We start from the raw sequence: 13,111 nt of genomic DNA, 5'->3' as shown, positions 1-13,111 counted from the left end.
GCACAATGAAGTCTGTAAATAATAAGTTAGTGCTTGTTTGAGAGTAATGATTTATGAAGAAAGGCTTACAGGCAGATAAATACAAATAATCAGAGGAGTTTCCATGACCATCACTACAACATCACATGCCTATTGCTGAGCAGCAGTGCACTAGTCTGGATGTTCCATAGCTACAGAGCTCTCAGACAGGTCAGACCATGGGGCAGGGCTCAAGGGAAGATTAATTGCACCTAGTCCCATACCAAATTAGAATTATATGAAACACAGAGAAATTTAGGAAGGTAGACAATGAAAATTGAATCAATCAAAATATTTTTTAGTAAAAATAATTTTTTGGCTGTTGAATTTTCAGGTTTCATAAGAGTGGAAATACTAAGAAACTGCTCCTTAGGAGAATGACTAAATTAGAACTTGATACCTTTGGCTTTTTTTCTTTTTCTAAAAAGGAATAAGTGTTATGAAATGAGAACAGGCAGGTGGAAGCAGCTGGTCTTTTTTCATAGTTGGGAGAAATCTATTCAGTTTCAGAGGAGTGAGGGCTGTTAGACTACTGCCTGCTGTCCTTGTCTGTGCTGGTCCTTCCATTCCCCAGCACACCTTGAGAGAGCAGACAGAGCCTGTATCCACCTCCTTGTGCTAGCCTGAACAAACTCAACTCTTCTTATCTCCTCTTGATTACCTTAAATTTTTATTTGGTTCTATTGAATAATTACTAGCTTTAATCATGATAACTTGATGTTGTGATATGAAGTGATTTCAAATCACTGGCTTTAGTATTTTAATTTTTTTCTAATTTTTTCTCTGTGCTATTGCAGCACTCTATTTTGAATTTATGAACTTCATATATATTTGACTCCTCATTAGTCTCATAATTATTTAAGAAGAAAAATTGATGTTCAGTAACTGGATACCATTCCTTTCCTTTTTGGAAAAGCTCCTAGTGGTTCTACACAGGCCTGCATGACTTTCATCAAAATCAGCATATGGAATTCCTGATGACTGAACTTATTTCTCTGAACAGGCCATGCATGTAATGACATTACTTTGTATAATTGACTATTGCTTCCCATTTATTAGCTCTGGCATTTAATGCAGTCTTCATAAGAGCTGCCTCTCCAGCAGCTGGTATAGATCAGTGCTGCTGATCGGGTCTATTTGAAAGAGGCTTGTTTAAACAAAAATAAGCCATTACAGGAGAGAAGTGAAGCAGGATTTCCACAAGCAAAAGACAGCACCATGGCCATGACGGGTCTCATGTAGCACATTGCACATTGTGCTGCTGGAAGATGCCATCTGCCAGGGCTTTCTCGAGTACCAAAGCCAGGTGCTACAACATGCCCTGTCCTTTCTCCCCATGACCTTCATTAAATGTTCAGGCGTGTTCTGGCCAGATGCTGATCTGGCAAATATTTCATTTGCAAGAGGACTTTTATGCCATACTGACTAAATCTGTAGGAGTGATGTAAGGCAGAGGATGTCCACTCTACCCAATGCAGGAGTTAAAATATCAGCAGGTAGGGTCTTCCTGCTCTATGTCTTCAGAGGTACCAAGTATTTCATATTAGTCCCTGAAATTATTCTCTGATCCTTTATTTTCTATGCTCTGCTCTTGAGGTGCCTCATACAAAGGAATTAGCTGTTCATCCAAGTGAAATTGTATGAGTGGTGTAAGACTTCTCTGTGCAACTTAAGTTCTCATAAATTTGTAAAAAAAAAAAGAGAAAAATTAAATTTAGTGCAATTTTATCAGATGATCTCTCCCCATGTGATTCTGTCAATGTGACCTATGCTTTAAATATCTTTGCATTTGAAATCACCAGCTGGCACAAAGACCAGTAAAAGTTTTCAGGTTTGAGTTATGAGAGAGTAGGACTAAATTTTTTCTTAAAGCTATTATTTACAAATGGGATGCCTACAAATATTCCAATATTTTTTCAGCATAAAATGATTAAGTCTGCTTTATGCTTGATTTTTGTTAAAATAATGATCACTCTCCTCACTTTTCTTCCTTCAAAAGACATTCTTATGGGAAAGAGATTCAAGGTGCTGCATATGTGCGATTTGGCATAATCGACGAAAATGAGAACAAAATATTTATTCCAGGCCTGGAGCAACAGCTATCAGTAAGTTTTCAATGGAAATACTCTGATTTATCCTACCTAAGTTGAATATTATCAGAAGTTCTGGAAACTTACAAGTCCATAATACTGTAGTTGTGATATAAACAACACTATTTCTAATGGCTACAATGGCAACAAACCAGTAAGGGCTCTCTTTAGCTTTCTTTCATTTTTTTTTTTTTCCTCCCACTTTTGTTTTAGATCCAAAATGGAAAAGGAAGAGTTACTTTAAATACACCACTTTTGGAAGAGAAACTGAGAAAGAGTATTTCCACTCTGGAAGGGTTTCATTTATATGTCGCTGTAACCACTGTAGAAACTGCAAGTGAGTACAATATGGCTTAGCTGATGCAGTCTGTAAGATTCAAATTGATCTTTCTCTGGTGTCATCTTTTATGTGGGGAATCTGGTCTTACTGGATCCATCTTTGCTGTAAAGCTTGCTCATGCTGTAGGGAATTAACTAGAAGAATCCTAGATGGAAAGCAGCTGCTCAAGCCCCAAGTTGCAGAAGATGACATTAGGTAACCTTAACTCTTGCCATTAGTTGAAAATGAAAACAAAATATTTTAGAAAATTAGATATCCAAGGTATGCAAGTCCATACTGTTTGATATTAACAGGTGGTGAGATGAGGGAAGAAGAACTCAGCAGTGTGAAGTTTGTGAGATCTCCTTATGCTCTTGATCTGTCTAACACCAAAAAGTATTTTGTGCCTGGAGCCCCCTTCTCTGTTGTGGTATGTAATGCTCTGACTGCATCTGTCTGCCTCCACAGCAATGCATTTATATCTGCACTCTTTCTTCATCTGATCCATTGTGAGCTCTGTAGAACAGAGACCTTCAAGAATAGGTCCAACACATAGCTACTGTTTGTGTGTCTGGTTTGTCTCATACCTGTATGCTCAGAGCCTGAACAGCCAGAAAATGCTGGTTTTCTATTCTAGAAGTCAACATGCATTGTCACACTACAGGGTTTTATAAAACTTAACAATCTCTTCCTCACTTCCATATCAAAAGACTGAAACAAGAATATTGTAACAAATTAATCCCACATCAAATTAAAATTCTGAAAAGTAAGACAGTGTATAGCCTTTTTTAAAAAAATGCATTTAAGTTTATGCAGCTTGAAATGTCACACCTTTGATTTTCTAGAGTTTTCTACAAAGAGTTTAAGTCAGAAATTTACCGTGTAATAGTTAATGACAAATATCTCTGGGATCTGCTTAGACCAAATAGATGCCAATTGCTTCTTGCTTGTGGGCATTTTTAAAATATAAATTTTCCTTTAAATAACAGAACTTTTTTGTTTGGTTGGTTGGTTTTTTTGTTTGTTTCAATAGGCATCTGCCACTTTGGTTGATGGTGCTCCTGCTGCCTCCGTATTTGTCACTGCCACTGTTACCTTGCCTGGAAAACCCCCAGTGAAGAAGACTGCCTTCTGTAATAGTGAAGGTCTGGTCTCCATTACTTTTGACACCCCCAGAGATGCTCAAATACTTGAAATAAAGGTAAAGAAAATGCAAGCATACATGTTTAAAAATATCCCACTGAGAATTGCTCATAAGACAATTATAAACAACTGTGAGGATGATCATGTTTCATCGAATTAGCACAGAGGGTGGAACTTGATTTCTTACACCACCTGCAGATTCTTGTCCAGATTGTGTAAGATTTGCTAGACAGAGCAGGGGCCTGAGGGATGTCTCAAGTGAAGGACACTCCTGCACATCAGAGCCTTGGGAGTACATGCATTGGTTATAGCGCTGCATTTTTGTGTTTTGGATATGCATTTGCCTGGAATGAAGGACATAAATGGGACTGTAAGGACAAAGTGATTTAAAATTATGAGAAGAAAGTGAAGGAAAAGTTCCTGAGCAATGAAGAGAGCCAACTACATCTGCCTACTCACAGGGTTCAATTATGTGCACAATATAAAATGGGGGGAAGAAAATTTGCCTGAGTACAAAATCACTTTGTGATTTTGACCCATTGATTCTTCTTTAGAAAGATCCAAGGGTGAGAATACCAAATGCAAATAAAGCAAGAGGCGAAATGGGGTAAGAGAATAAAGTAACTAAAATCCTGGGGTTTGATGCCACATTCTGTTAATGAGGTCCCATCAATTATTCCTCTCACTTCACAGCATTTTCCAAATAACCTGGCACAATATGATTATTGGTGACACTATGCACTGTCTCCTGTGAGACACTTTACTCACTCTGTCCTTTTCTTCCCTGATAGGTAAAGGCTGAAGAGGGCAAAGAAAGGTTAGAAACACCTGAAGCCAGTATCAGAGCTGAAAGATACCAGTCTGCTTCTCCAAACTACCTCAGCATCAGCATCCCTCACACTGTTGTGGCACCTGGAGATACCTTACCCATCACCTTGAATGATATTCATCAGCCTGGCAGTGGAAACATTGGCTATTTCTACTATATGGTAAACAGAATAGCATCATATCAGTAATTTCTCTCAGAAATTATGCAATCTGGAATGTTTACCTAGTTATTGATGCAAGGGAAAACTGAGGGGGTCCAACAAAGGGCAAATGGGAGGATTGGTGTTCTGACTCGCCAAGACAGGCTGAGGGAACTGGGCTTGTTCAGTTTGGTGAAGTGCCTAAAAGTGAGTTAATAGCAACCTAAAATTACTTGAAGAGGAATTAAGGCATGGTGGAGACAAGATGTCCTAGGTGGTGCCACACAATCTAACAAGGGACCAAGGTAAAAAATTATGGCCTGGAAGATTAAATTTGGAAAAATCTGTTCACTAGTAATGAGTGCAATATTAGAAGATATTCCCCAGAGAGCTGAGAGATATTCCAGCCTTAGAAAAATTCAACACTCAATAAAAGAAACCCTCACAAGTCTCACCTAATCTTAGCCTCATGATGTCTCATCTTAGAGCAAGCAGCTGGACTAGTGATCTGCATAGGTTCTTTTCATAAATTATTTCTATGTTTCTGCTAATTTTTATACATTTGCACTTATTTTTGGGGCATGTAAAATGCATAGTATTTATTTTTCTGAATGAGACAAATGTGTTCATGGGTAGATTCCAGGAGTGGATCTGTTGAATGTGAAATGTTTTTAATCCTCTTCTTGCTCTCTTTGTCTGAATTTCCCTTGGCAGCCTAAATCGCTCAGGATGATAAGTGCCAAGATATCAACTCCCATTTATTCTTAAAAGGACTCTGATACATTGGAATAATTGTATCCCTAGGAGTTAAGTTTAGGTTTGGGGGTTTGTTTTCAATGGATGATGTATCACAGGGCTGGAATGGGTGCTGCCAGTCTTTGGGAAGGTGTAGTGCTGGACAGGCAGGACATGTGGGAGGGATGGTGGCAGACACTGCTGGAACTCAGCAGTGAGGGCCTCTCCCCAGCTTTGGTCATCTTAACAAAGACAGTGAGGGTTTCAGGGCAGGCTGTAGCATGCCTTTGTTTCTTCCTGAAACCCTGTATATTTAGGAAAGCTTCACATATTTTGTTCAGGGAAGAGCACTCTCACGCCTGCCACTGTGCCTGTTTTTCATCCCTCTGACCACCCATGAATATAGTTAACATAATGTAGGAAGGAAGGAGTTTAATTGTGAAGGATGGGCTGAAATCAGTTAAGGACCAGTCTGTGGTACTTTCTTTCACACCATCTGACAGATGCAGTACTGATTACAGATTAAATAATGCTGGTATCTTCCTGGATGTGATCACCAGTCATTGCAGGAAACAAAATTCAGTCTACTATCTGGGTACCCCTTCTCAAGCTGTAAGACTGAGTGGAGGGTGCAAGATTTGTGTTCAAACCTGGGCCACAAGACCACCACAGATCCACCATCACAGTGTGCACATCTCCAGGCTACTGGTATACAGCTTGGTAATCAAAACGGTTAGTGCCATTGGAAGAGAATAAGAGAATATATTTTAAACAGAAATTGCCTCAGGGAAAAAAAAAAACCAGTAAAATTATGCAACATAATGCCCTTTCTGGAGCATAGTCACAGTATTTGATTTCTCTTTGTTTCTGCCTTGCAGGTTGTGGCAAAGGGACAAGCTGAGCTTCTGGGAAGGGTCCCATCCTCAAACAAAGTAATAAACCTTAAAATCACTGAGAAGATGGTGCCTGCCTTTCGGTTTTTAGCCTACTACTTCATTGAGCACAAGGGCCAGCAAGAGATCATCGCTGATTCTGTGTGGGTGGACGTCACGGATGTCTGCGAAGGAAAGGTGCTTTCAGAGCTCGTGGCCTCTGTTGTTGCATTCCAAAATCCTTTATAAATGGGGTACTGGCAGAGCAAGTGCAGGCCTGGGATTATGAAGTGAGACATGTCATTTTTATTGAAAAGCAGTCATCAGGAGTCGTGCCAAAAGGCATAGCTTAGAAAGGCTCCCAGGCTGTGCCTCAAAGAGATGAAAAATACAGTTTCTTAGAGAGAAATCACCCCCTGTGAGTGTCTATATTTTAGAAATTGACAAGAAAACACTGATAGAATTGTTGAGGGGGAAGAATCTTTTTGTAACTTTCTCTTTTTATAATGATGTGTGTCACAAAAAAAGAAAGTGAAAGCATTTATTGGGAAAAATTATGAATTTGAACTAATTTTTCAAGCTTTTTAATTTCTGATAAAAGTAATTTTCTGAGTTTGAGTAACACTTTAAAAGCTTTTAAAAATAACAGTTTACATTAGAAAATGAAGTGTGGACAAAATGGGAGGCCCTCTAAGCCTTTCTTTGATCTTCCTTCTCCTCTTCTTCTTCCTCATTCTGGGACCATAAAGTAAAATGAAAAAAAAATTAAGACACAGGAATTTCTCCCAATAGCAGGAAAACTCAATTGATGAAAATTGTCATCTGTCTAAAATGATTTTTCCACTGAAAATGTTTGTTTTGGAAAAAGAATATGATATTCCATTGAGGGGGAAAAAAGGTCTTCGAGAAAAAAAATCATCCATCACCAACATACAAACCAATCCTTCATTTATACAAGGGCAAAATTCAATAATGTTCACAGGCATTTCTAGTAATAATTCATATTATTTCCTTATCGCCATGGCTACTTCTTCTTTAACTCATAGAAGTGTTTACATCAGAACCAGATCTGTGTTTGCTCAGTTATGCTAAAAATTTCAAGTGTGTGATAGAAAGCAGGAAATACTATTACAGACTGGTTTAAGTTGGATAATTTTGTACATTACCATGTAATAACAAAGACATTGTACCATGTCTTTCATGATATTTTTTTTTCCCACTGGAAAATAACAAAAATATATTGAAGACCTCAGTTCCACAAATCCCTAACACAAACTTTAAATTTCCCTTAGTGCTTAAATGTCACTGAAAGCCAACATCCAGTGTCCTGCAAGACACATCTTTCAGCTCCCCATGATTTCCTGCAGCATGAAATGTCTACACCTAAATGTTCCAAAACACAGGATTACAGGAAGAAACTCCACAAAACAGAACCATCTCCCAGCCTCTGACTGCTGACAGTCACAGCTGGCAGTATTCCTGGCCCAAAGAATCTTCACTTTTTATTAACAAATATTATACTTTTCTTTCAATCTTTTCTATTTAGATTAAAGTGAGAACAGAACAAGACACGTATGAACCAACAGACCAGGTCAATTTACAGGTTGAAATGGACCATGCAGGAAAAGTTGCTCTAGCTGTGGTTGATAAGGCAGTTTTTATTCTGAATAAGAAAAATAAGCTTACAGCCAAAAAGGTAAGATATTCATAAGAAAATATCACATCTACTAGTCAAGCAAATTTTTCCATGACTAAGGAGAGGATCAAAATAGAATTAATGGCTATTAATTGTTTAGACAATGCTTTGCTAAACTTGAAAATGTTTTTTCTTTTGCATTAGGATCTATTTTAGATTAATTGTATGATTAAGATGAGTGGTGTATTTAAGATGGGGATTTCCATCTTATGGCAGACAAGTTTGTAAACTTAAAAAAGCATGGCTTGAAAGTGCTCCCTAACTAAAACATCCCTCAGCTTTAATCTGCTTTCAAATGCAGCTTGGAAGCAGAAAAACCACCAGTTTTTCTTGTTTTTGCAAATCAAAGGCTACAAGATTTTTTTTCTGATATATATGTAAACATTTTACAAGCATGTACTATGCACCTGTCCTATTTTATTTGGCAGGTATTTAATGCTATGAATTCTTATGATCTTGGCTGTTCTGCGGGTGGTGGCAGAAATAGCATTCAAGTTTTTACTGATGTTGGTCTGGCTTTTATATCAGACACAATTCAATCGAGCATTCGGGAAGGTAAGTGCAGTCTGCCCTTTAGAAATTTGTGTAAGACCACTATAGATCTGAGGAGACTGCTTAAAAAATCAGAAACATTTTTACTCTTATGCTGAAAAATCGCCTTTGCCTTTGTATTATTCTTCTTCTGCTCTTCCACCAGATGCTGACAGCTCAGATATCTCAGAGGGTGGGTGCAGGTCTTTTGCTGACCACCTCAGCTGGGGCAGACAGCAATTGGCTAACCTGGAAGATGTGTGGGACTTTCCCTATAATTGTGGGTCTTCTGCCAATGAGATGGGTCCAAAGACAGGTCTTCATGAATTATGTGAATAACCAGGCTGTTCCTGTCATATCATTGTGACCAAGCACTTCTGTTTTGCCTTCCCAGGATACAAATGCCACCAGGGCACCAGAAGGCAGAAGAGATCTTTGAATTTTCAGAAAAAAATGTCAGGAATCGGTATGTCTGCTCCTCTGGGTGGCCAGAAAATCTTAGCAGGGGAGGAAAAGGGATGTGTCTGGGATCTAGGAGGCAAGAAGTGATGACATAGTGAAGGATGCCAAGATATTCTTTGTTCCAGTTCTTGCATTACGTGACATAACCTAGCACAAATGTGTGTACTATGCTGCTTGATGCTTCATTCATCAGCACAGGTCAAAAAACAAAACTAAATAATGCCTATAAATGGAAAATAATTCACTACTTTATAATCCCAAATGCAAAGTACTACTAGTAGATAACGTGTCATGTCACCAGTCACGACTTTGAGGTTTTCAAAATCATTGGTCTGGTTAGAAGATGTTTTATAAATCCCTTTTTTTTCCTTGACATTCTGCTTTGAAGCTGTGCCAACTTTGGTACTTTGTGTGTCAATTAAGAGAAGAATTAGTATAGCATTTGGTATAAAACGTCAATTTGTGCAAATTATTTTTTTCTCCTTTTGTGCCAGAAGGCATGAAGGCTTGGAGTTGGATTCTCCCTTTCTTTTGAAATCAGACTCTATTTAAGAAAGAGAACACTGATATTGCTATTTCTATTAAGAATTCCAGCCTGCAAAGAGGATTCAAATTTTAATTCAGTCTGACTGGGAAGAGAAGGCTTAGAACAGAATGTCTAGGATGCCATAGAGCCTATGATTTCCTCCTGTGTTTGTGGACTGTTTTTAGGATGGACTGTTTTCAAGCTCCCAGGCTGAAGCCTGGCTTTGCAATAGAAACTGATGTTAATGGCAAAGAATGACAGGAATGAGCACACTGAACACCTTTACACTGATTTCTACTTACACAGCACTAATTCTGGGCTTTCATTCTATTGCAGCTGGGAGATACCAAAACACTGCTCTACTGAAATGCTGCCAAGATGGAATGAAATTAAATCCCATGAGGCTTTCTTGTGCAAGAAGGCTGGCAAAGGTGTCTGGCTCCCAGGAATGCAGGAATGCCTTCAAGGACTGCTGTGAGAAAGCCACAGCCCTCAGGAAGCAGAGGAACAGAGTGGGCTTGGCACGACGTAAAGAGCAGTGGCATACAGCTCTGCCACTTTCACCCTTCTTGTGGTGGCTGGGGAGGGTCATGGGGCATTTTAGTGCTGTGGGGCTGGGGAGGAAGTTTTCATATCAGCATTTCAGAGAGCCCTGGTACAGTGCAGCAGCCACACAGCATTGCATTTTCACACCTGTACACTGGGGAGGTGGGAGTGGGACGGGATAATTTCTTGGGGTGAGAAAAGGCAGGAATCACTTCAGCCATTACTGGCCCCTCCAGTCTTAAAGAGGAACTGATGGCCCCTGCCCACACCCCAGAAGGCCACAGACAGCAGAGTGGGGAAAGGGGGTGGTTGTCTCAGATTTAAGCCCCTTTAATTAGTGGTACTTGCTATTATATTACCAAAAAAAAAATTACTTTGCATCTAAAATGATCTCATTTTGCGTGTAATTTCTGCTACCATTTCTCAGAGATTTCCCCTGTCTATCACAAGTATAAGACACTGGGAACATCTTTGCTAGCCTTACTACTTGAGTACTGATCTCTCATTTGGTAGTGCATAGTTATTGAAGTTGGAAAGAAGAACTATCTCTTTGTCAGGGAAAAGCTATGGTCATTTCTTCTCTTTTTTCAACATTTTTCTTTAATGTACAAGATGAAACCCAGATTAAATCTTTTCATTCAGAGCATTTTTTGTGCTCTTACACTGTCTTGTAGACAGTCAACTTGTAAGTCAGCAGCTGAAGACTTCCAAACAGAAATTTCATTCTTGAATTGCAGAATACAGTGAACATGAAGAATTGTTTGATGAAACCTCTGTCAGCTTGCGCAGTTATTTTCCTGAGAGCTGGTGGTGGAGTTTTGAAGAAGTGGAAGGCCCTGGAAAGCACAGGTACTGTGTTGCCTGACTAGCTGAATATGTTTAAATTTGTATTCTCAAATGTCTATAAATATCAGCTTTATGTAGTATCTGATGCAGAGGACTTCAGAATATTGCAAGTACTTTGTCTCCACAACTGAGGGAATATGTTTTTCTCTTTAAATAGTCAAACTTCATCAAATGACAATGTCTACATTTCATACATGCCTTCTAATACATTTTATTTTGTGTTTTTAGTGTAAAAAATTTTGCTCCTGACTCTATAACTACCTGGGAAGTTCAGGCAATAAGTATATCTCCTGAAAAAGGTATAAGTATTGAGTATTTTTTGTTTGTTTCTTTGAATAGATGAATAAAGGATGCATATTTTTTAAAACAGAGATACAATATTATGTTGACAGAATAAAACAGTCTATACTGTTTTACTTGATCATTTGAAGGTCTCTTCCAACCTAGTCATTTGGTGATTCTGTGCAAAAAACACAGTGCTTTGATCATAATAGCTACTTCTCTTTTATGCCATGTTAAAGCCCAGCTTTATAAAAGCAACATGAAGTAGGGTCTCAAGGATGATGGGTCATACAATCAAAAAGCTGTCATTTATTCTTTCCACTCTTTAAACCACCTCATTTTATCTTCCACATGGCCAGGAAGCCACATGAGAGGTAGCAGTAGTAACACCACTTTTCTTTGAATAATTCTGGGACCAGGTTCTGACCATCAAAGCATGAACATCTGTGGCCTCTATGGCAGAAAAGAACACCAGGAAACCAGCAAAGGACCAGCAAGGGCTGGACACCAGAGAGCCCAGGTTCCCAGGTGCTGCCTCTGGGAGCTCCCAGGAGCTGATGAGAACTATGCAGGATGGACCAAGCGTCTATATTGTACTGCCCGCTCCCCTCTGAAAGGGGAGGAAAACTGGGCCACATTTTACTCACAAAACATACAAACACTTCTCTCAAGTTTTAGCTATCAGAAACCATGGAAGTGACTCCAGGAGGCAAACTGGAGATAAGTCTGTAGTGCAGATGAATTTAAATGATTCTGAGTATGTCTGTTTTCTTCACCTGCTCATGACCTAAGGGCAGCCCAGGCACTGAGTTTTGATTAGAATTTAACTTCCTATCAGCTGATGTTAAGTGTGTAATTCTCAATTCTAGCTATTTTTCTTTTTCTCACCCCAGGGTTCTGTGTGGCTGATCCCCACACCTTTGCAGTTTTCAAAGACTTTTTTGTGTCCCTGAGATTACCGTACTCAGTCAGACGACACGAGCAACTGGAAATAAAAGCAGTGGTTTACAACTACCTGCCCAACGATCTCCAGGTAGTGTTATCAACAACTGCTACCTTGCATGCTAACTGGTACATTGCATGCCTAGCTAGCTAGATCTATAGTTTTGTAATAATTTAATGGGAATGACCTAGCCATCCTTCAGTGTCCCCCTACAGCCCAGACATAATGTTCTTATCTTGAAAGCTTTCCCAAGGATCCAGTTCAACTTGGTAATCAAGCTTACCACATAAAGCAGATTTCATTCACCATTTTTCATAGTCATATCCTTTGTCTTTGGGTACTTATTCCCCTTCATTGAAGCAATGTGTTCCCTTTTTGCTGCCTTCTGATCTGGACAATACCCAGTGCTGACACTGACACTCACTGACACTTCACAAGATAGAGAGGTAAATGAGTATAAGTCCACCATCCAATGTTAGCCACAAAACTCAATGAGCATACAACACAGGGCCACTTCTTCTCTAATTCCTATTCAGTGCTGCATATGGCCACTGTTGTCACTGGGCTTAGGGCCTCCATCATCCTAAGGCTGGTACTCTTATTTCACTTCTTCCCATCTCCCACCCAGCTGTTCAACTAGCATCCTCTTAACTGCATTGAATTGTGTAGAGCTGGGATGTATAAAAATGCACTGTCCTTCCTACTTCACTGTGGTTCAGGGAAAGGCCAAAAGTTGGTTTCAAGTTCAGTGTAAAGAAGAAATGTTAGCTGATTTACCTTCAGAGCCCTAATCAATATAGCTGAATATTAACAGACCACGGTGCCACAGAATAATTTACATTGGAAGGGGCATCCAGAGGTATTTTCCAGTGCAGTGCTGGACCAGGACTGCTCTTGGGCATTGTCTTGTCCCCACAGGTGATAGTGAAGATGGAGACAGTGAAGGGACTGTGCACCGCAGAGACGACGGCGAAGGCTGTGCAGCTGCCGCTGCTGGCTAAGGGGAACTCAGCAACACCAGCCTTCTTCTCAGTCGTCCCTCTGACTGTGGGAGAAATCCCAATCACCATTATTGCTTTCGACCAGGATTCTGGGCACAGTGATAGCATTAGGAAGAATCTCAATGTTGTGGTA

General features: G+C 39.5%; 1 protein-coding gene across 2 annotated transcripts in view; it reads left to right on the top strand.

Moving 5' to 3' along the window:
* LOC110468582 (complement C4-A) overlaps nucleotides 1-13,111 on the top strand; it is a 52,307-nt gene that overhangs the window by 17,513 nt on the left and 21,683 nt on the right. For both annotated transcript variants that reach the window (XM_021526622.2, XM_021526623.3), the window contains exons 9-22: nucleotides 2,018-2,123; nucleotides 2,322-2,445; nucleotides 2,742-2,857; nucleotides 3,461-3,628; nucleotides 4,362-4,559; nucleotides 6,152-6,343; nucleotides 7,692-7,841; nucleotides 8,270-8,396; nucleotides 8,767-8,838; nucleotides 9,697-9,888; nucleotides 10,644-10,755; nucleotides 10,981-11,051; nucleotides 11,928-12,067; nucleotides 12,896-13,108. In XM_021526622.2, the coding sequence (XP_021382297.2) occupies nucleotides 2,018-2,123; nucleotides 2,322-2,445; nucleotides 2,742-2,857; nucleotides 3,461-3,628; nucleotides 4,362-4,559; nucleotides 6,152-6,343; nucleotides 7,692-7,841; nucleotides 8,270-8,396; nucleotides 8,767-8,838; nucleotides 9,697-9,888; nucleotides 10,644-10,755; nucleotides 10,981-11,051; nucleotides 11,928-12,067; nucleotides 12,896-13,108 (1,981 nt within the window). The remainder of the gene's footprint in view (nucleotides 1-2,017; nucleotides 2,124-2,321; nucleotides 2,446-2,741; nucleotides 2,858-3,460; nucleotides 3,629-4,361; nucleotides 4,560-6,151; nucleotides 6,344-7,691; nucleotides 7,842-8,269; nucleotides 8,397-8,766; nucleotides 8,839-9,696; nucleotides 9,889-10,643; nucleotides 10,756-10,980; nucleotides 11,052-11,927; nucleotides 12,068-12,895; nucleotides 13,109-13,111) is intronic.

This window comes from Lonchura striata, chromosome 2 (genome assembly GCF_046129695.1).
Source record: "Lonchura striata isolate bLonStr1 chromosome 2, bLonStr1.mat, whole genome shotgun sequence".
NCBI lineage: Eukaryota > Metazoa > Chordata > Aves > Passeriformes > Estrildidae > Lonchura > Lonchura striata.
Note: the sequence above shows the minus strand (reverse complement) of the source record. Positions and strands in the feature narration are given on the sequence as shown.